The 23,829-nt window shown below is 35.7% G+C and overlaps 1 protein-coding gene across 3 annotated transcripts in view; it reads right to left on the reverse strand.

The window, feature by feature from the left end:
- Positions 1–2,267: 2,267 nt before the first annotated feature.
- Positions 2,268–23,829, reverse strand: part of LOC107159928 (PZP alpha-2-macroglobulin like) — a 45,346-nt gene continuing 23,784 nt past the window's right edge. Inside the window, exons 16-36 of one of the 3 annotated variants that reach the window (XM_015506575.2) lie at positions 22,182–22,346; positions 21,492–21,594; positions 17,023–17,164; positions 16,141–16,369; positions 15,128–15,254; positions 14,665–14,786; positions 14,139–14,190; positions 12,916–12,999; positions 12,502–12,678; positions 12,116–12,203; positions 11,099–11,255; positions 10,366–10,440; positions 9,771–9,951; positions 8,732–8,955; positions 7,094–7,312; positions 6,791–6,918; positions 5,724–5,814; positions 5,002–5,070; positions 4,187–4,289; positions 3,382–3,423; positions 2,651–2,800 (exon numbers count right to left, since the gene is read on the reverse strand). In XM_015506575.2, the coding sequence (XP_015362061.1) occupies positions 2,778–2,800; positions 3,382–3,423; positions 4,187–4,289; positions 5,002–5,070; positions 5,724–5,814; positions 6,791–6,918; positions 7,094–7,312; positions 8,732–8,955; positions 9,771–9,951; positions 10,366–10,440; positions 11,099–11,255; positions 12,116–12,203; positions 12,502–12,678; positions 12,916–12,999; positions 14,139–14,190; positions 14,665–14,786; positions 15,128–15,254; positions 16,141–16,369; positions 17,023–17,164; positions 21,492–21,594; positions 22,182–22,346 (2,601 nt within the window). In that variant the 3' untranslated portion in view covers positions 2,651–2,777. Of the gene's footprint in view, positions 2,304–2,650; positions 2,801–3,381; positions 3,424–3,778; positions 3,781–4,186; positions 4,290–5,001; positions 5,071–5,723; positions 5,815–6,790; positions 6,919–7,093; positions 7,313–8,731; positions 8,956–9,770; positions 9,952–10,365; positions 10,441–11,098; positions 11,256–12,115; positions 12,204–12,501; positions 12,679–12,915; positions 13,000–14,138; positions 14,191–14,664; positions 14,787–15,127; positions 15,255–16,140; positions 16,370–17,022; positions 17,168–21,491; positions 21,595–22,181; positions 22,347–23,829 lie in introns of those variants that run through there. The other 2 variants (XM_015506574.2, XM_048787856.1) reach the window with 2 other exon arrangements.

The following is a 23,829-nucleotide window of genomic DNA, read 5'->3' on the forward strand; positions in this document are numbered from 1 at the left end:
GGTTGTTTCCCAGGGTCAAAGGAGCAAGGGTAGAGCCCTCAGCTGCATTTGGGCAGTAAGAGGGTGTGCAAAACTGCTTGATTGATTTCTAGAGGCCTCTGCAGGCCAAGCTGCTCAGGGGTGAGTAGCACAATTTCTTGCTTGGCAATGGGAAGGCAAGTAAAAACTCCTGGCTGGTTTATAGAGCCGGGTTGGTAGAGCTGCTGGAGGCAGCTGTCTGTTTCTCAGTACCCTGGGTGGGCCGGGTTTCAAGACTGACTGTGCAGTGAGAGCCTGGGTGGGGAAGGGGACACAGGGGATGGACTTTTTCTTTGGGGCAATAGTAGTGTAGTAACCCCACAGCTCCTCAGCTCAGCAAGCTGGGCTCTATGTCTTGTGAAGGCCATAGGGTTCTCTATGAGTAGATACCTCAGAGGTTTGTGGCATGAGTGGGGAAACTAGGGCCTTCATGATTATCCTTTCTCTGTCAAGTGAAGTATGTCTTAATTCAGCATTGATCTTGAAAGACAGAATGGCAGGTGAGGTGTGCTTAGTTTCTATCTTTATAAATTCATCCTATATCTCGGAGTTTTACAACACCTAGTCCTGTGCGCACTTTCCTGCCCCATTCCCAGGTGAGAGGAGTTTTCTTCTTTGCTCTGCTGCCTGAGGTTGAAAAAGGGGTATGGGAGGCAGTTTCTTGGCCACCTGGCTAACAAGGTTCCAGAGGTTCAGTATGGGTACTGGCCTAGGGTCAGGGACCATGCAGTTCTGATCAGCTCAGGGTTTCCTTTTGTTTGGCTTGGTTCTAGGTTTGAAATCTAGAATCTGAGTTATCTCCCTGTACTCTATTGCTTGGAGTTGGGAGTGGGGTGATTTGGGCAACTCCTTCCTTCTTGCCTTCTTCAATGCATCATTTTTTTATTATCACACTAAAAACATACAAAAAGTCTCTCAACTGGCTTCCTCAGCTAGAGTAAAGGTAAACTGGTGTGCAAAGACCTATTCCCACTGTGTCTCTAAGGGGGAGATGATGATGGAAGTTCTTACTCAGCTGCCATCTTGCCCCACTTTCCTGTGATCCCATTTTAAAATCTTTCATTTTGAATACATTTAGTTTAGTTTTATAAAATACAATTCTAAGGTTCATTTTAAATAGTCCAGGTATTTGATATATAATGTTTTTGTTGTTCAATTCTGTATAGTTGTAACTTTCATTGTTATTTACTCATAATTTTCTGTCTATAGTGGAGTTTCAAAATTAGAGAGAAATAAGATTATAAAAATAGAATAATGTATCCAGATGTACCTATAATACTATAACAGTAAAATGAACCTAGAATACCAGCCCCAATATCTGTTAACCATGTACAATTTTGCCTGCCCGTATTCCTACTTATGTGTTCCCATCACTTTATCTCTCCTATTGCCATTTTTGAAATAAGATTCACAAATATTTCAGTACATACCTCTAAAAGATAAGGGTCTTTAAACAAAAAATAATATAATCAAACATAAATGTGGCTTGGTCATATAACTTGCTTTAGCAAAATACATACAAAACTGAAATACACCTCATTTAAGCAGAAGCTTTATGAGGTATTGTTTGATTCAGCTATTTCTCTTTTCAAGACAGTAGTACATCTTCATAAACAATATTTTTTTTGAGAAAGTCTGATGTTATCCTCATTTCTTAATGAGAAAATGGAGAGGTTAAAATGAGAGGTTAGATAACTGTTCTAGTGATTTAGTTGGGGAGGCAGGCTAGAGTCAGAATTCAACCCCAGGAAGTCTGGCTCCTATGTCTATAGACTCTGACAGCTGTACATTATTGCCTCTTTCCAAAATGTTCTCTAATTACTTCAATCATTTTCGTGTCTCTTCAAGCCTATTTTTGATGCTTTTGCTTAGGAATTCCCTCTCAAGAAAAAAATTATGTAATCCTAATTTATTTATTTATTTATTATTATTATTATTTTAAATATTTTTTAGTTGTTGATAGACCTTTATTTTATTTATTTGTATGTGGTGCTGAGAATTGAACCCAGTGCCTCACGCACGGTAGGCAAGCGCTCTACCACTGAGCCACAACCCCAGCCCCCCTAATTTATTTTTTATTTGTTTATTTTTAATGGATTTTATTTTTTAAATACATGACGGTGGAATGCATTACAATTCTTATTACACACATAGAGTACAATTTTTCATATCTCTGTATCTAAAGTATGTTCACACCAATTCATGTCTTCATACATGTACTTTCGATAATGATGTCCATCACATTCCACCATCATTACTAACCTCATGCCCACTCCCTTCCCATCCTTCTGCCCTATCTAGAGTTCCTCCCATGCTCCCCCTCCCTACCCCACTTTTCCCTTTATTTCCCAAGTGAAGGCTTCCTAGATTAATGAACAACTTTTCTGGTGTTTCTGGTGCTGGGATTGAACTTGGGGCCTTGCATATACTGAACTACATGCACACTCCCTTAATTAATAGTTTTTTTTTCAGAACACAAAGATATTTTAAATTGTTCTTGATTTGACTTTATGTCCACATTTGTAATATAAGTAGATATGTTATGAATCTGTGTCCATATTACTTAAAAATATATTAAAAATTCCCTGTGAACATGCAATTAGTATTTGATGAATGAATGATGAATACATGATTGACCAGAAATGTATATTTATTCAGTACACATTTTGGGCATTTGTTTTATAGAGACAAACTCCATTCCTTCTAAATAAAAGTATATGACAGGGAATCCAGTAAGATATGCAGCCTGAATCTGGTCCTCAAACATTTTCATGCTTTGTATCTATGGAGAGCAAACAGCAAGAAAACCCATCAGAACATTGCAGGGTTTCCTGAGGAGCATTCTCTCAGATGAGTGTAGCAGCAGAGTAACTAAAGTAGGGGACAATAAAACTTTTTCTGTGATATGCCAGGTGGTAAATATTTTTATTTTTAGACTTTGTGGGCCATATGGCCACGTGGTTTGGTCATTACTAATCAACGCATTAAGGCAGTCATAACGATAGTATGAGAATGTGTGTGGCTATGTACCGATCAAACATCATTTACAAAAATAGGTGTTGGACTAGATTTGCCTTGAGAGTTGTAATTCATCAACCCTTGTAAAGAAGGAAACCCAAGTAGCTATGATACAAAATGTTACCTATTAGGGATAGTTGTCATACAAATAACAAAGCTTATTGATTTTTTTTCTCAGAAACTGGAGAATCCACTACAGAACAAGTGCTTTACTTCAAAGATTTCTCTTTGTGTGAGAACTTGCCATATGAATTATCTCAGATTCTACAGAATTTAAAATTTAAGGGAATATTAGCAAGCAAGGTTTACAGAATATAAAAATGGTCATAAAATGTGACTTCTTACCTGTACTACAGGGACTGATATACTCAGCAATAGAAAACTCATCTGAAAGAAATGGAGAAACAAAAAAATCTAAAAATAGGGACCATGTTAAGTTTATTCACCTTTCTATTGGAGTGAAGTGAATGCTATAAGAATTATCAAAACTCTCCAGGTAAATCGACCAAAATTGAACAGAATAATTAAAATATCTATATTATCTTTCTCTGGAGAGGAGAGGGGATTGAAACCTGTTTAGACAGCTGCTGTTCAAATTTTAAATTTTTAGGAAGATGACCATCATTGCATCAGTTTGAAGTTCTCTCTTCTCTGAATCCTCTACTTCTGTTTACTTTGTTGAGCTTGTTTCTTTAAATCCTTTTCTAAAAATGATGTGTCTAGTTTAAAACACTCTTTTTACTCCTTTCTACTCTAAAATTTTTACTGTCTCTTCAGGATCCAGCTTGAATCTTTCTTTCTCTGTTCTTATTGAGCATCAACCTTCAACATGATTTTAGCTTTTCAATCTTACTAGCTGGTTAACTCTCATATGTCATTAACTTATCTTTCCAAGTGTATTATGTTCTCTGTGTCTAAACTACTTGAAAACAGTGACCTGTATTATCCTTCTTTTTAAATTCTTATGTTTCTTATTCAATTTAACTGATAAATTAGTTTTATAGGTAGTTTCTTCAGTGTACATGTCTTGGAGGAAAGAAACAAAGATACAGTATTGACTTAAGTGGATTAAAAATAGGATGACTTGTCACAATAGGATCAATTTCTTGGTTTCGGTTGAGAGAGTTTAATTGTCTCAGTTCTCTCTCACCTGTTTCATAGTAGTCATAGACTTTAACAGTCGCTGGCTTCAGGTCTCTTACTGGGATGTCTTGCAAAACCGTGAAGGAAAAACTTAGTGTCTGATTTGTCACCTAAAACGAAAATGGGAATAATTAAGGACACAGAATGCCTTCTACTTTCTTCCTTGAACAAAACATATTTTCACTAAATATTCTTTGACTCTGATTCACCTGTATCTTTTACATGAGCAAATATTGATGGATGACAGGATGGGTTTTATACCATAACTGTGGGCATTTTTTATGGTGAACAAAGACCACTGAGACAACCTATATCCTCTTGTAGTCCTGTGTGTAAGATTAATTTTCTGGACCAATGTGAATATTTGCCAAGATATAGAGACATGGCTTTCTACAATCTGTGATTATAATATAACCCTATTCTTTTTGTGTGACTGAATAAAACATTTCCTTTGCTTCACAGTCAGATTTGAAGATATTCATGCAATCTACATTTTTTTTTTTACATAATGACATATTCAAATGTTAACATTATCATTGATCAACCAATGTGATCATATTTATTCCTTTGGGGGGGCCTGTAAAATAACAGGAATACATTATAAACTTTTCTATTAATTTCACACTTGAAATTTAACATAATTACAAAGAGTAGAACATGTCTTGGAGTTAAAATATTTATTTTATTTTCTTTAGAATAGTAAAACTTTCTGGAAGGGCATTCCTAATTATTGCTTTCTTCATATTACTGGCTTCCTTGTAAAGGGACCCACTTACAAAGCCCACTGATGTGAAATCCTAGCCAGAATGTCAGAGCTCTCACCTGATCCACATAAATAAGGACATGATTGTTGCTCACTTCTGTCCTGCTCACGTAGCTAGATCTTTCAAGCTAAAGAAAATTAGAGAACTTGAAAAGTTAGTCTTGCACTGTTAGCACATTTGTTTTCTAAGAGTAGAAAACTATTATCTGAATGATGTAAGAACTAGGATTCTTTAAATCATAGAACTAGGAAACTTTAAATCATTTTCTAGATTAAATAACCAGGTACAGATATAAAAAGATGGGAGATATCAAGTTTTGGAGGCAGGATTCAACAACATCATGTCCTGACTGTGACAAAAATCATCAAACTTATGAAAATAAGGAAACTATATAGTCCTCAATATCCAAGTAGCAGATGATTTTAGTTCACATCAATTTTTTTATAACTAAAAATACAATTTTTTAGTTCCTATCAGTCAGTTTTGGACTTGAATTATATTCTGTCTTTCTTGAGTTGTTATTTTATAGTTTTGCACTTGTGTAGTTTAAATTCCCAGCTAGACCATGAGTGGCCTAAGAATGGGAACCATTCTTATATTTCTTTAGTATCACACCATTCCATTATCATAGAGCCAAATAAATAGTTTGATTGCCAGGATTTGGGGAAAATACTTTATGAGGCAGGATGATATAGATGTGGTTTGATGTTATTATGATTTTAGTTTGGGGTTACATAGCATCATTTTGGCTGAGCTCTAATGGACTTAAAATATACCTACCATTTTTACTGTTGGTTTCAGGGGAATAAAACCAGATATCATTTTTATATCAGCAATCACCATATTGGAAACAGGACGGCTCCCTGTGTAACTATAGTGTCAAAGCAAAAAGGAGTTAGGATGAAATATGTGAAAGAAAGCCAGATTTCTCCTTCAGGCCTCACCATAAACCTGTCCATCTCCATGAAGTTTTCTCTCAATATCCACAGAAATCTGTGCACCTTGGACATGGATGATATTGATGTTGAAAACCTGAGTATACATCAGATCTACAGCTTGCTAAAATTTCACATCGCAGACAATCAAACCAGAATCTTTAAAAGTGGATCTTGATAATCTTCATTTAAAACATATCTACAGTTTTTAGAAACTCCATCTATACTACTATTCATTTTTATGCATCACTTTTATATTTTTAGTCAACCAAAATGTATCATATTTCTCCAAAGAGGCTTCAGAATTTCAGAGATCAGACACACTCTCTTACACAGTATACTTTTTTTCATAGCTGAGTTGGTTGTCTGAAATATGATTTATTTTATAATATTAACACATTAGCATGGGAGTACCATTTGCTTTTGTTTTCTTGGGATTCCTGTAGTTTTTGATGGGTGATCTCTATATTTTATAATGTAATTTATCTTTGCATTTAGTATTAATATTAATTACTTATTCATTTGATTAGAGAGATAATTAAATAAGATTTAATTATTTAGTAGAAGCAAGGAAGACTTAATTTAAAACACAAATCCTCAAGGAAAATAATTTATTCATTAGCAGTGAGTTGAACAAAACTATGTGTGAAAAGTAGGAATTGATTAGAGTATTGGACTAGTTCACATTTTTAATTTGAAAGATAATACCAGATTTATTTTTAAAGTATTACTGAAACTTCAAGATAAAAAGACTTATTAGAAAAAGGAATACTTCATAATGTTAAAGTAATAGGTGTATCAATTCTCTATTATTCTGATTTCACAACACAGCTACCAAATAGGCTATTAATTACTGATAGTACTAGGTAGTGTTTGGAGTCAGGATTGAGTAATTTAGTCAAGAGGTCCTACCTAATATTCAGTGAGATCTGGAAGCTGGTGTGGGCTTTGGGTCCATCACAAATTTCAGGTAGAGTCTGGACCTTCAGAGAAAATGGGGAATCCTCCTTCTTTGGATGAATATTGTATTTCATGGATGTCTGTGAAATACCAAAGATCATCAGTTTCTTTCTTTTTTTTCCTGGGTTCTCTCAATCTTTTATCATTTAATGTCTCCAGATTTTCCCTTTGCTTGCCCAGAAAAGAAAGAGCAGAGCTTCCATTTAAACCAGAGTTTAAAGTAACTTTCTCCAACATAGCAAACCCAGGTCTCACCTGAAGATATACACATCTTTCCCCAGTTATTGTTATGGTATAGTCCCCAGGCAGCTCTGGCAATGAGATCTGCTGTAGTAGCAGGGGGTTGTTGTTGTCCACCTGGAAATTTGTGGAAAAGGCCCTGGAGTTCTGAATGGTAACCTGTGCAGTTTTCTCAGTTTTGGTGAAAGTAGCTGCTCCATATCTGGATAGGGCATGCAGAGCCACCACTGTGTCCTGGAAGAGATGAGTGGAGAATTGCCCCACAGCCAATTTTTGGTAGCTGAAATTTCCCCCAAAAGTCTGTGTTAGCCACCATAAGGGGACAAGGAATTTTTCCCCTACAAAGCATACCTTGGATAGTTGTTTTTCCTTTCCGCTGCCTTTCAGGTATTATTAAAATCATGCCACACTTTCTCAAAATACTACTAATTTTAATTATCTCATAATTTATTTTCATCTAAATTGGCATCATCCTGGACTACTCTCTATATTCAGAAATTGAGATCTGCCCCCTCCCTTTTTTTTTTGTTCAGGTCTTTCTTATTAACAATTCTCTTGCTCTTGGTCATTTACTTCAAAAAATAATTCTAAAATTAAGAAGTAAAACAGAAATAGTGACCACTATTAACCAGATGCATAATGACCATTTAGATTGAAGAGTGATAGAAATTGGTTGTGAATAAAAAGAATGGAACAAGACAAGCCCTACTTTTTCAAGATTCATTTCCTCTTTTTCTAGCTTGTTTTATTTACTCTACCTTATCTCTTTGAAAACAAGTTTCATTATGTTTATCCTAAATATTGAAAGAAGACACGTAACAGACTCTCTTGGAGGTTTATACCTTTCATAAGCTATTTCCAGAATTGAGATAGGGGAAAAAAAAAAAAAAAGACCGAAAAGGAAATTTTCAAGAACTTCTGCCTAAAAATCCCACTTAACTGGGAAGTAAGAAGGGAGCTCCCAGGAAAAAGAGGCTCAGTTCCTTGGAGTAGTTTAAGTGGAATTTCTTAGTCATTCTATAAAGATCAACATGAGCCTCAACTTAATCACTTTCCTTTTAAACACATTTTTTTGGGGGAGGGTTCACCTTAGAAGAGTTCGTGTGGAAGTGTGAAGATATAGTCTGTATTCTAGAACATTGATTCTCCACAGGGGGATGTTTTGCTTTGTTTCAGCTAGGAGTTGGCTGCTACTGGCATTTAATGAAGAGAGGCAAGGAATACTACTAAACATGGTGCAATGCAAAGACAGCCCCTACAGCAATAATTATGTGGCTCCAAATGTCAGTAGTGCTGCTGCTTAGAAACCTCAGTATATCTAAATTGGTATCATCCTGAACTATTCTCTATATTCAGAAATTGAGATCTGCCCCCTCCCCCCAGTATAGAAGTATTCACAGAGCATAGTGTAGCTTTAGAGAGAAATGCTCTTTATGCTAAGTTGCCACCTTGGTAGCACTTAGGATTTAGCAAAAAACATTTTTTTGGAGGAACATCTAAAGTCTTTCCTGTGTATTCTCACTGCCCACAAATATCCCTAAATATTTCTTCTTTGATTTACTTATTTCCCTTCTCTTTTCCTTGTAACTGTTACATTTTCAACATATCTAATTTCCAGATATACCCAGAGAACACTTTTTGTGAACCACAGACCTGGGTGGAGGAGAAACCACCATGGGAATTCTGTTGCTTTGTGATCCACTTTACAATGGGCACTGCAGAAGTCAGGTCCTCTGAGGTCGGGGCTGGCTGGACTGTGAGGAGAGTGAGGAGCACATAGGCCGTCATCTCCACCTCAGCAGAGGGAGCCTGGGGTTGGTACAAAAGTCCTTGTGGTGCTCTGGGTTTCTGAGGCCGTTCCCAATGGACTGAATTGTCTTAAGGGTGACAAAAGAAAAGGCGGGGGGGGAATCATAATTGTTTACTTGTTAAATAATAAGTGAATGCACATTTGTATCATATGGAGTTGAAATTAAATACCGGAGAGCAAACAAGGCTTTCTCTTTTCCATAAGCCCCTACAACTCATACTTCCATGCTGTTTGGGTTATTCTGTAGAAAATATTGGTGAAGGAAGAAGCATATAGCATCTTTACCATTCTCTCAAATATTATTTTAGTTGGATTGCTAGAACAGTGGTAGAGAGATTCTTATCATTTGTGACATTTCCTTAGAATTAGAGTATAAATTGAAATATAAAACCAACCTTTTTGGGTCTGGGGCTGTAGCTCAGTGGTACAGCATTTGCCTAGCATGTGTGAGGCACTGGTTTCGATTCTCAGCACCACATAGAAATAAATAAATAAAATAAAGGTCCATCTGTAACTAAAAAAAACATTTAAAAAAACTCCTACCTTTTGATGTCAGAAGACTTTTGTAAGGATCTTGCTGGCAAATTTTAGAGTAAAAACTACATTGAAAATGTTATTATGATACCTTTACTTTTTTGTTATGTTGTTGTTTTACCTCTTATCATCCAATTATTAGTATGTAGACATCAAAATAAAATATATAAATTTGTGTAATATGGAAGGTGGGAATAGAATCCTGTAATTAATCTGTGTCATTGTCTATTATGTTATGTTCTATACAACATATAATCCTAGAAAAGATATTATAATAAGTTGCTCTGTTTCACAGCATATGACCCAAGAAAAGAATGAACAGATGAAACTTTTGCTATTTACTCTTACCTTCTTTAACAGCTTCCTCATTGAGTGAGCGCAATATTTCTCTACTCCTATTTTGGTTTCCCACTAGGGCAAAAGCATAGGCCAACAAAGCCCGGGTGTAGACATGGCTGCCATGGGCTCCCTCTTTTGCTCTGTTCCAGGCTGATTCTAGGCAGAACAGGGCATTGCGGACAACAGGATGCTATAAAAATCAAAAGAGGTGGTGGTGTCTAACTTGGCTAAACAGAGGACAAAGTAATCTCTAAGTTGGATGTTGTCAGATGTCATTGATGGCATTCAGCCAATCAAGTAGATAGACAGATACCTATCATATTTAAATAGAAAAATAGCTTTTAGATCTCTTTATAGTTAATTCTAATGAAGAAAATAAGATGCTTTGTCTTAAGGATCAGTTTTAGTACAGAGTCCAAGGACACCACTGGGCAAGGCAAGTACAGTATAAATCTCTCCTAAAAGCATTTACCAAAGAGCTCATTGATCTGAAAATGCCTCATTATTGAGCAAAGGAAGTTTGAGGCTTGGCTTTTCTTAGGAAGCCATTCCAGATAGCAGGCTTCAGTTTTCACAGAAGGGAATGGATTGAGGTGGTACATACAGTGGCTGGGAGTGGAATCTCCAGAAGGGCAATAGTAACATAGGCAGAGAGAGTGACTTCATCTTCTACTCCTCCCTGTAAATATGAGAGAGAGTTTGTGAGGGAGACTGAGAGGGTGATTGAAGTTGATTTTGATTGGTTCCCACTCCACTACAAGTTTTGTATATTATTTTCTATTGCTCAATAGAAACCCTCCTTAGTATTTGCTGCTATTATAAAAAGAAATATCACCATGATAAAGTACATTTCTTCCTTCGTAGAAAGATTAAAATAATCATTCTTTGCATCTAAAGGTTCTACATGGACAGATTCAACTAATTGTGGATTCATATGTTTTTGTAAAAAATTGCATCTATATTTAAAATGTACAGATATTTTTTAATCATTATTCCTTAAACAATACAGTATAATATCTAAATGCACAGAACTCCCATTGTATTAGGTATTATAAATAATCTAGAGATAGTTAAAGCATACAGGATGATGTGCATAGGTTATGAGCAAATGACACACCATTTTATATAAGGGACTTGAGCTTTTATTTTAGTATCTGCATAGTGTCCTGGAACCAATCCTTGTGGATACCAAGGGATAACTGTTCTCTTTCTCTGATGCCTTCACACTTTACCTAGGACTTTATCTTTGGCAATTTCTCTATGCTTCTTCTCCCCCTCCCCTAAGAGAATATTACATTGATCCATTATAGGGTTCAGAAGTTCTGGGAAGAATTCACCTTTATGGCATTGTTGAGCAGTGACCCAGAGCTCCTGAAACAGCCGTTGTCCTTCTGCTTTTGAGACAACCAGGTGAGGGCTTGGGTAATATGTGCTTCATCAATGAAGATGTATGCTCGAGCCTGGGCAAATGTCTTCAGTACAAAGGCTGTGAGCCTGCGGGGGAGAAAGCATGAGTGTGGAGGCTGTTCTCATGCAGCACCATAATGCTCTGTTTGGGACACATAGGGCCCCCCCACTCCCAGTGCACCCCTGTAGAATTTATGAGCTATAACTGAGAGTTTAGAGGCTTTTTAATGTGGAATATTCCATGGTTTTTTTTTTTTTGGTTCACTGCCATATGTTGTTAAGTCCATCACCAACTTGTCCTTGCTTCCAAAAGAATTTCTTTGCTAACTCTAGGGATTCAGATTTCTTCTAGTTTCTTTGGGGGCTAGGTAAGACCTTTTTTTTTTTCACATTCTGGGCATTCTGTATTTATTTCTTTTCACAGACTTCTTTACCTTCTTTTCTGCTCTAGTTACCCTGATGTCCTGCTACAGAAATACTTCCCACCATTTTGTCTTGCTCTTTGACCACGTTCCTTCCCCTTGTTTGCCTATGCAGTCAAATGAGAATGAGAGCAAATCATCTAGAAGGGAGTTAAGTTATGCTCTATGAGTGACAGCTGTTGCTTTTCTAGCCTATTTAGAACACTCTCAAATGCTAAGCAACAACTAAAAGGGGCAAATCACAAACTTATGTTCCTTTAGTACTATGACAAGAAAAAGGGTTTTGATATTTTGCATATCAAAAGAATGAACCTTAAAGTGTTCTCAGTTCTTTGAGTAATTAGAATTAATTAGAATTTGGCCTGAGACATTTATTTATCCAAATTGAATATTAATTTCCTCCTCCATAAAAATGAAGCTAATAACTCTCATTCATAGGATTTCTATAAGAATTAAATAGGATAATAATATATGTGTGTTCTTTGAACTCATAATTGGAATTCAGAATTGATTTTCTTTTCTTACCAAGTGTTGCCCTGGTTTCTGCCATATTGTTCCCCAAAGGTGCTATAAGAGCCATCTTGGTGTTTATAGTTCAGTTGTCTCTGGTAACCTGGAATGGAGGTTCAGATAGTTCAGGAAGCCTAGGGGATGAGGCAAGCCACCCATAAGTGTAAGCTGATCATCCAGGAACCACTAGGAGCCACTTATAGTCTGATCACCTGTGTGCAGGATCTGCCATAGTTCGGTGGATATTATAGACACTGAAACAACATCCTATTGCAGAGTGGGAAGATTGTTATTTCCATAAAAATCACCAACATGGGTTAATATTTAATAATATAGCTTAAGCCTAATTGGGAAACGTCTCATTGGAATAACAAGATAAGTTTTTTTCCTTTTTCACTTACCACCAATGAGATAACCAATTGCCTTGGACTTGATCTCCTGAGTTAGCTGTTGGGTTTCATTCAGATAATTCAAGATATAGATGTTAGGAGCAAATAGGACCATGTTTTGTTCTCCACAGCCATAGGGCATCTGGAGGAGATTTTGTATATTTTGCATAGTGGAACCCAGTATGTCACCTGGGGAATAAAAAGATTTGAAGTCAGGGCACTTTCACTTCAAAAGTAGTCAATGCTATAAACAGTAAATGACTTTTGTATTCAGAGTCACATACTCTATCATTTAGATAAGGGAAAATTACATTTACAGATAATGAACCTTCTAGGACCCTAATAGAAATTGAAACAATCACAAACTTGACAATTATGCACAGGCAACTCTTTTGAACCAAGTTTCCTAAGCTTAAGGTGACTCACCTACAACTGAGACAGAGGCTCTGGCAGATTCTTTGACCACATTTGGTGGAAGCTTCAGGGATAACAGCTCAGACACTTTAGTACCTTTAGAAATAGACAACTCATATCAAAGAAGGTCCTCTGTGATTACAATATAAGGTCATGGTTAGAGTGGGAGCTTCAGAGATAAACAGCCTTCATACGCTACTGGCCCTGCTATGTGACCCAGGATAAACTGTGATGAGTCAGTGAAATAATAAATGTAAAACATCAGAACAGTGTCTGCAACATATTAAATTTTAATGACTGTAAACAGTTATTAATATTGCTCTTCCTTTATTATTATAGTTAGCAGTAGTATTATTTTTATCTCCTTGAGGAATTCTGGATCTAAGGAATAAAAATTTGACTCAAAGATGAGATTACTTTGAATAGTTCAGTTCCCTAGACACTGTGTGACTTTCAGACTCCTTTCCCTTCTTATTTAACCATGTCTTGCATTGCTGTGCTTAGTAGATTTCTAAAAGAAGGCTAGGAGATGGTGGGGAGCCACATCTCTCTGATTTATTATTGTGTTAGTAAAACATACCCATAAGAATAGAGTTATTTCACTTCCTTATTCTATATAATTTTCAATGGATTCTATAAATAGATAACATGAATATATATTAAATTACTCCTCAATTGACAAATACAATATTGTATGTATTCTGGACATGGAACTAACACTAAGGTGGCAATACTGTATTAAAGCTACAACTGTTTCTTAATAATATAGTGAAAACCAAATGTAACTTTTTTTGCCTTGAAATGAAAAAAAATTTTTTAGGTAGGATTAGTATAAAATACCATGTTTTTCATCTGCAGCAATTTTAGGGACTATTACTTGATTCAAACTCATCATAATTCGGCTCTCTTTCTACCTTGTCCTGGGACACTTTGAGCTTCAATAGCCAGGCTTCTTAATGGATAACCACTGGTCTATTGAGGTAAGAGAGCTAAATATGAACCATGAAGTCCCCAGAATTAGTCCTGCCTGTACCATCTGAGCCATATTAACTTGCTATTTTGGACTCGGTGTTCTTATCTGTTAAATGTGTATAAAGAAATAATTAGTATGATGCTAATTTTTATAAACAACTCCAAAATTAAGGGAGAGAATATGTATGGATACACACAGTAATTTGAAGTTTCTACCTGTGTGTAGCTTTGTTCTCACAGTAATTTTAAGGGTGGAGTCTCACCTGAAGCACAGGCCATAGAGTTGAAGGTCTCCTCTTGTTCAATACCTTCAGGCTTGAATGAAGAGAAAAGGGATAAGTAAAGGTATAAACATATCCCCAGGTCATAGAAAGACAACAAAGTTCCTTCCTTTGAAAGGTAGTATTTATAAGAAATGATGTTCAATATCCTACTTATTATGAAATTATTATAAATCCATAAAACACTGAAAAACCAGGTTTGCTGGTAGAGGATAAAATGAAAAATGAGGATAAGACTAGTGAATCAATAATAGTTACAAGAAATTTGCAAATCTTAGGAGAGAGGTAGAAATTTTTTAAAAAGGGAATACTTCTCAAATGATTTATGGAAAACTCTACTTATAATAGCTGGCAATATCTCCTGTATTTCTTTTAAGGTGAGAAATTCCATTAGTCTTATAGAATGGATTGGGTGAGCATGATATTGTCCTTTGTTGTCCCAAGAGTGGTCACATTGTAAATTGTTAGGGGCTCAGAAAAATATATCAAGTGGGTCAGACTGACTTACCTCCACCAACAGAGTTTTGATGATCGTGTCTTTCCTTCCAGTCTCTGGAACCTCAGTAACTTCATTTCCACACAGTTCTAGAGACTTCATTACCTCTGTGCTCACAGAGAAATTCACATTCCCTAAAAAAAAGAATAATAGAAAAATTGAGTATCCATCTTGTAATTCAAATACCCTTAAGGGATACACTTCATTCTTACAGTTGGCAAGAGAAGGAAATATTACTAAAAATTCCAAGACTAATGGGCAGAGTAAATGTTACCCAAGGGTAGTGATTGTGGGGACCAAGTTAGATGAGAATGATGAGAAGTGGTCATTGTGGGGAGAAATAAAAAGAGAAGAAATTAATTTTATAGAATTATATTCCTGGACAACAACAAAAAATTTTAATACAGTGAAAGGAGTGCTTGGATAGCCACCATCCTTGGTGACTGGTGAGCCTTTTGGGGAGACTGTCACTCACCCAGAGTTTTAGGAGTCACTGTCCAAGACAAGATTTGCCTTTCATTCCCACAAATGCAATAGGATTCTTCTGCTTTTTCATTTGGGGAAGCTAAGAATGTTGGTGAAGCTTCCAGCTGCACACTAACCTATATCCACAAGTGAGGCAAAGAGATAAAAATGAACAGGATATGAAAAGACAATGAACACATGGAATCAGGGCCAAGTGTGGGATGTTGCTTTACATTTGGATTTTTAAAAGAAAAGTATGATACTTAAATTGGTTTATGCTTTAAGAAGCATGAAAATGGCAACGACACAAATCACAATTGCTTATCTAGTAGGAAGATCTGGCATTTACATTAGGGTGAATTAGAGAAATTTGCTGATACAGCAGTAGTGCAGGAGGGGAGCAACAGAGATTATATACTGTCCTTGGGGAAACAACCTAAGGTTCCTATCTGCCATGATGATATTCTTCCTGATTCTGCCTTTCTTCTTTCCTTCCCCCACTTCCTCTAAATTATACATGTCTCCTCTGTTCAAGACATGGAACACTATGAGCAATACATAAGAGGTTCCTGAACTTGAGGATATTGTATTGCAAAGGAAATAATATACTACAAAATGATGGCATAATTTATAAGGAGGTAAGTGTTATAAGATAAATTATAACTATATACAGTATTGTGGAAATCTCAAAATGAGGGCCCAGAGAATGACACTCATGGAATTGATAAAACTGAATTTTGAATCAATATTAAGAAACTTTCTGGAACAAAACCTAATTTGTGGCAAAGAATTCTTATCATAAGCTCTAGAAAAGTTTTAAAAAATTGTAGTTTAATGATCCATGGTTTAAACACTTGTAACATATGTGTCATATTTTCTCAGTGATCATGTCCTGCCCTTCCACATACAATTTATTTGTAGTGTCAACACATAATTACCTGAAAGAATACTTAGTGCTGGGAACTTTGGACAAAGGAGTCTTTCATTCTATCCACCCTTCCAATTCACACTTATTTTCCTTACCCGGATGCATTTGGGAAGGTAGTTCAACACAGTGGCCTTGAGCGTGAAGGCCTCTCCACGGACCACAGAGTAGGGCATTGTGAGCTCCACAAAGAAGGGCTGGAAGACTCGGAGAGAGGCAGTGGGAGAGAGACCAAGCCCAGTGTCATTGGACAGGCAGAGGGCCCCTGCCTTCCACTCAGTGATGGTGTCAGGGACAGTTTTTTCTACTTCAGCCATACCGGATGAGCTGATAGGACACAATGTGAAGAACAGAAAGTAAGCAGATGAAACATATTTTCTCAAGTAAGAATCAATAAGTGTAAAACTACTGTGGAGGAAGAAATCACTCAAGGGTGCACAAGTGTGTGCCGTGTGTGTACTAGATTCCATATTGGGGACTGAATTGGAAAAATGAAAGGCACAAAAAGGCACCTCTTTCTGTTATCAACCTGTGGCCATATCACACATGGCTGTACTTTTGATAAATATATTTGAATGTGATCCAGTTTGGTTCTAAAACTTCCTTACTTGTACCATTTCTTATGTAAGAAAATTCTTAAAAACATGGTCCAACAAATAGACCATTGTATTGTAGCTTGGTCTATTTATGTACTTGTTCTAATCATACTGTTTATGGCAAGCTTCCTGAATACAACTTTTGGCTCCCATGGTTATTTTCTGTCAGACTCAGGTATAATTATTTTAGAATTGCTCAGTTCTTGAGACAATTATATTAACAAACCCACCTAAATAAAGCATCTGAATTTAGGTCTATCCTAAAATGGTCAGAGGTTAAGATAGTTATTTAGAAATTTCCAGAATGATTATTTTAGGATTGAAAATGCTGGAGGACCCACAGTGCCTCCCCTACAGCAAATGGAGAAATGTGAAGTTACATACTCTACGACTGCTAACTCCCAGATCCAGGTCTCAGGGAAATAGCTCCGCACAGTTTCAAGGACTGGCTCTGGATTTTGCATATTATTTGAAGTTCTCATATTAAATGAAGCTGCTTGAGGAATATATGGCATGGCTAATGATCCTGCTGCAAATAAAATGAGAGAAAATAGTATTTCAATTAAAGAAAACATCCATGCATTTCATGGTGCATGTGTGAGATGTAGGAGAGAAAATTTTCAGTTTTCCTGAATTTTCTCCTAGGTGCTGTAGAACTTTGGAAATAATTTGTTGATCTTTCATTCACTAAGAAGAGAGACATATTTGTTAAAGGTTTTAATTCTGTGTATCCTATATATGACATGATTTTATATGAATTGTAGCTGGAATGACAAGATAACTCAGATGTTTTTATGGGTCTTATGCAGGAAGGGCTGGTTTTTAAGGTGAGAATATTGCTTCATCCTCAGAGAGACTGATCAAAAGTTGTAAAATGCTATTTAGGTGATGTAAGGGTGGCTATACTGGAAAATTTTTGATTTACCAATGGAGTGAACAGAATTCAACAATAAACTCGTGTGCCAATGTTGAAGCTTGAAAATTCATTGGTCTCTGGATAATAAGACTAGAATATTAGGTTTTTATTCTGCTTAGTTTATAGAAAAATGATGTGAAGAATTCAAGATACTAATCATAGCTATTTCCAACCATAACTAATTAGTTTTAGCCCTATAGTTCATATAAAGAAATCACTTAAAAAAGCAAGAGAGCAGAAAAACAGACATGAAAGCTGCCTGGCTTATATCATGACTGAAATCATGCTTACAAATAAATTTGAGTTAGGATCTCTATCTAGGTATCCAATCTGATATTTCAGAAACACCTTGTGAAGGAATACTTAGAAGTTATGAAAAACTGATTTCCAGTAATTTCTCCTTAATCATTGCTCCTGAGGAAAGCATCAGTAATAATTTCTTTAATGGATATCATACAGCTTTTCTCTGTGTCCTTTTTAAGTGGTAGCCTTTTCTATCTCTGACTTTGCTTTCTCATGGATATTTTATTTTTCCTCTCTTTATTCTCATCTTTAATTCTTAAATATATAAATGAACAATGTGCCCAAGTGAATTCATTTTCATTTCCTACCCCAGGTTTCAAAGACCTACTAATTCCTCCATCTATTGCAGCTGACAAACCATACCATTATGTGTTATTTTAGCTCCATTTTTTAAGTGATGGATATATTGTTTCTATTTATATTGTCAACTTGACTCTGTCTTTTCAGTTTCTGTAGCAAAGTTCTATATTTCCTCCATGCCACAATTAATAAACTACTGTTAAGGTGATATGATTTTTTTTTTTTCTTGGGATGTGACTGGTCTCAAACATATTATCTTCCCCTGTCCCGGCTTGCTTTTCCCATATGACCTCATGAAAAGGTGCTGATCTTTGGACTAACCCACTTATGTTCTGTTTCATTCCTGATTGCAAAATATTTCCAAACGAATACTCCATTCATGGCTTAAAATGAACTGCTCAATCTAACTTTTTAACACTTCTTTGACATTCAATAACTTCAAGCAAAAAATTACAAAAACTTGAAACTTTATTTTCTTAGTTTAGTATCACTAGATATTTAGTATTTAGTATCACTAGATATTTAGTATTTAGTATTTCTTTGGAGAAGCATCTTAGGTGGTATCACTCTTCATCTGAAAGTCCCCACATTTCAGTCAAAAAGTCAAATACTCACCCTGACCTAAAAGCCCTACACAGTGTGGCCTTGCTTATTGATCCGATCTCTGTCTCCAATTGCTTACACTTAATTAACTTTGTTTCAACCATGCAAGTTTCCTTATTCTGCTTAGAATTTTCAGGAAAATACTAACCTGAGAGTCTTTGATAGGCAGAATAGTGTAGAGGTTCAGACCAGGAGATCTGGAGTGAGACTCACTGACATGAATCCCCATTCCATATCTTACTAGTTGGGATATAGTGACTGAGTTATTTTACTTTTATGGGCCTCAGGTTTTTTTTTTCCCATCTGAAGAATGATAATAAGAATGCCTACCATATGAGGTTTCTACAAGAATTAAGGAAATCTACTCAATAAAGGACTCCATAACTACTTTTTATTATTAATATTTCCTGTGGCTGTAATAATCTTCTTCCAGATAGTCATGTGGTTTGCTTTTTTCAGGTTTTCATTAAATTTCACTCTTGGTAAGACCTCCACTGACCTCCCTATGTAATTTGCAACTCCCTGTAATTCAAATCCCTTTCCTTATTTGAATTTTGCTTATATAATTTATCATCTTCTAATGAGCCATATAATATTCTCACTAATATGTTTATGATCTTGCTTGCCTATTACAAACATAACCTTCATAAAGTCAAACGTTTTTGTTTCTGATATTTGTAAGTATAATCAGAAAGTAGGTCAGTTATTAAAAATAAAGAATAAATAACTTATTTTTTTAATTTTACTGTTTTAGGAACTAGTTATTTCTATTATTGTCTAACATAATTTTTGTCCATGGTTTGGTTCAATTATTGTTTTTCTCCCTTCCTCTTTCTCTTAGGTCCTAGGGATACTATTAAGGGCTTCTCTATCTATACTAGTCCATATCATCAAACACCTTGAGATGGTAGGATGGCTTCCCAAACAGTTATGGGAATGATTTCATGTTCTTTAACTAATTATCCAAGAGCATTCACGAATGGATAATTATGAATGTAATACACTCCACTATTGTCATCTATGTAAGAAATAAATAAAAAAAGAAAGAAAAAAGAGCATTCACAAGATATTTCATTTATCTTAGTTCCTTCATTTGTTTATATACTTGACTTATTTATAGCTACACATTTCAATCCCTTTTTGGTACCTATCACACATTTTAGGTGTTCTTTTTTCTGACATCTCAGATACCTGAAATTCTCTCCTTAAAAGATTCCAGATCATTTCCTTTTCCCCAAACTTCCAAGGTTTCAACTTGAAATTCTTTCTATGTAGTTCTTATGATTATTTTCCTTTCCTTTAAATTCTCCATCATTTATAAAATACCTTACATGATAAAAATCTTATTTACCTTTAATGAAAAGCTGAAATTTGTGCTATTACTGAATCTTAGAGAAAGACAGCCTATGGCCTGTTATGGTTTGGATGGTGAGGTGTCCCCCAAAAGCTCACATGTGAGATAATGCAAGAGGTTCAAAGGAGAAATGATTGGGTTGTGAGAGTCTTAACCCAATCAGTAATTAATCCCCTGACAGGGATTAATTGAGTGGTAATGAAGTGGTAGGCTGTGGCTGGAGGAGGTGGGAATTGGAGGTGTGTCTTTGGGGTATATATTTGTATCTGGCAAGTGGAGACCTCTCTCTCTCTGCTACCTGATCAACATGTGAGCTGCTTCTCTCTGCCACACTCTTCCACCATGATGTTCTGCCTCACCAGGAGTCCCAGAGGAATGGAGTCGCCATTCTATGGACAAAGTCCTCTGGAACTGTGAGCCCTCAAATAAACTTTTCCTCCTCTACAATTGTTCTGGTCAGGTCCTTTTAATCACAGCAGTGAAAAGGCCAACTAAAACATGGCCCTATCCAATAGAGCTGATGGTATGATTTTTATCATGGTAAGCCTTGTTATAGATGGATATAAACCTTAATGTCAAGGAAAACAGAAAATAATATTTAAACAAATTCTTAATTTGTATTGATAAATTGTATGTAATTATTTTATTGGGTATTTTGAAAGGCTATGAGAAGTTTTAGTCAAATTTCTTATTAATGAAGGATCTGAGCCTTAGAAAATAGACATTACTTACTCATTCTACACAAAGTACCTCTGATTCCTAATTTGAGCTTAAAAAATATAAGTATTTGTTAGCAGATAAACATCAAGATACTTTGGAGAAAAGATAGTTCAAATCATGTGAAAGAAGAATGAAAAAGGGTAGATAATGGGGTTTGTATGTAGGCAGACCTGAGGATAGGACAGTAGTTTTAATGGGAAGTTGAGATCTAGAAAAATGTTGCTTTATTTAAGTACTTTTTTTAGGTTATGAATTATGAGTATTTCTGTCATGTTTACAATGTCTTTTCATTTGTAGGCCTTTGTCCTTTCTTCTATTTTAAAAGATGGAGCATCTTTTATATTTTCCTGATTCCATAATGATAATTACTCTCTCTTTCCTCTCTACCTGTCTTTCCAATCTTATAGTACATTGGAATATTCTATTTCATCTGATTTTGTGCCCTGAAGCATCTGACTAATCTACAGAAAACCTCTGATATGTTCTGAATAGGCTGATTACCAGCTAAGTGATCTTAACAAAAAACACCTGATCTAAATCATGGTTCTCTGTGTGTATGAAAAGGAGATAGGACTACATTATTGATCTCATTTTACCTTTGCAGAAAAGTAGTATTGTTGTATATGCTACAAAATTAAAAGCAACTTGTTATTTTACCTCCAGGAAATCCTCTTCCAGCTTCTCTTGTAGGTGTGTGGGTAACTGAGCAGGACGATATTTTTCGAATTTTTGAGTTGGTGAACACCTTTAATCCCATACCCTGGGAAAAAATGATCACTCCCTTTGTAAACTTGATTAGAATTTATAAAATATTATCTTTAAATTTTCTACATAATTCCAATAGTCTTAATTCCATGGAGATATGCACAACTCAGGAAATACACTGTAGTAAAATTACTATAATTTATGAATTGTTAATATTTCACTCTTTATTACTTATTTTTGGTTAGTTGGGAAAAAAACTAAATATAGGGCTGGGACTTTGGCTCAGAGGTAGCGCACTTGCCTTGCATGTGTGAGGCACTGGATTTGATTCTCAGCACCACATACAAATAAATAAAATTTAAAAAGATCTATCAACAACTAAGGAAAAATATTTTTAAAAAACCCCAAATATAATAAAAAGTATCTAATGAAGAGCCAGAGGTTGGGTTTAGCCATAGCTGACTTACTAACAGAAATACTGTGTGATCTTAAAGATATTTTAATTTTGTCATTGAATTCATTTTCTCAGCTGAAAAATGAAGTGGTGAGCTGAAATAAAAAATTACTAAAATCATTTATAAATTCAAAGTTTTAATAGCATAAAAAATCCCAAGACAGCATGTGAATTAGTAGGAACTTTACCTTGAGGAAATTATAAACATCTTCTTCATCATAACTTGATAAGGGAACATAGACCGATCCTCCACGAATGATGAAAGAATGCACACAGCTTGTTTGCTCTTCCTCCTGCTGGTCTAAATTGTTGGGAAAATCCGTGAGATCCCTCACAGTTAGAAGATTGTAGACCTGTAACAGTAGGAGGAAATCAAAGGCAGAACTCTTACCTGTTGTTGTTTTTTTGACATATTCAATAAACTGATAGAAATTGGATAATTAATCATCAAACTTTTCTTAAGTACATTCAGGTAATTGGTACCTTAGAACAAAGTTAAAGATTTTCTTGATTTTTAACAGTAAAACTTGCTTGGGGAATTGCTTTCAAAGAGTAATAAAATCTTAAATTATGAAGTATTAATCAAAAATTCAGTGTGGAGTTTAGATCAACTATTGGAAGAAGATCTAACTTACCTCTGTGTTTGATGATGTTAATGCCCCATGGAATTCAGGTATGAATTGTTATTGCCCCCGTTAAACTTTTATGTTTACTCATTTTTGTTTTTGTACTGAAGAACCACATAGGCACATAAATGAACATATATCATCCATATTGGGTAGATGGGCTTTTATGCAGTTGCAAACGGAGATTACTTTTTTATGGAAAAAGAAGAATGATTTAGAACCAAATCCTCATAGCACAGAGCTAGAGGCCTGGATACTTATTCCAGGACTGGAGTAAGATAGTCTTAATTGAAGACCTTCCAGCATCTGCCTGGCTTGATTTTTGAACTACTGTAGACCAGCAACTCCCAAGTGCCTCCTGTTTCCCCACTTTTCCAAGGCATCATCAGTGATCATTCCATGACAGTCATTCCACCATTGTATGGTGGGTGTGTGGAGGCAAATGACTTGCTTTCACTTTAGTTCAAGATATTCATAGCTAGATACCTGAGGAATTATACCTGGGAAGAATACTCTATACTTGGATCTGGTTTAAATTGTGAAATTCAGTTTTTGAGCTGTTATCATTTTAGAATGAGAATTTTAGGGACCACAGACAGAAGACTGAGTGTCTTTTACATGTGAGAGGATCATGAATCACTGGGGGTTGGCAGGCAGCCTATGAAGACCATCTCCAAAATTTCCCTGAATAATAATCTCTGCCTGTTGTGATTCCTGCCTTTGTAGTGTTTCTCTCATGAAGTATAGGGCTGACCTGTATTAGATATTATGGAAATGATAGTATACAACTTCCAAGGCTAGGCCAAGAGCTTTTTAGCTCTCTTGGATCACTTGCCCTGCTGGAAATCTCTGGCAATATGAAGTCTTTGAGGTGAGAAACTTAGCCCTCCTGACAGTAACATGAAAAACCAGTCTTGGAAGCAGATCTCCCAAATTCAGTCAATCTCTTCAAGAATGCAGCTCTGATCAACATGTTAATCATAATTGTATGACAGATCACAAGCCAGAGTCACCTAGATAAGCTGCTCTAAATTCCTGACTCACAGAAACTGCATGAGATAATAGAAGTTTACTGTGTTCGTTCACTAAGTTTTGGGGAAAAGTGTTATGCAACAGTAGATAGCTAATAGCTTATACTTCTTTGCCTGTTTGTGTTTATTCTCCAGTAGAAGAATTAAATAGGCACTTAAGTAAGCATGCATTGTCTATA

Source organism: Marmota marmota, unplaced genomic scaffold (assembly GCF_001458135.2).
Source record: "Marmota marmota marmota unplaced genomic scaffold, marMar, whole genome shotgun sequence".
Taxonomy (NCBI): domain Eukaryota; kingdom Metazoa; phylum Chordata; class Mammalia; order Rodentia; family Sciuridae; genus Marmota; species Marmota marmota.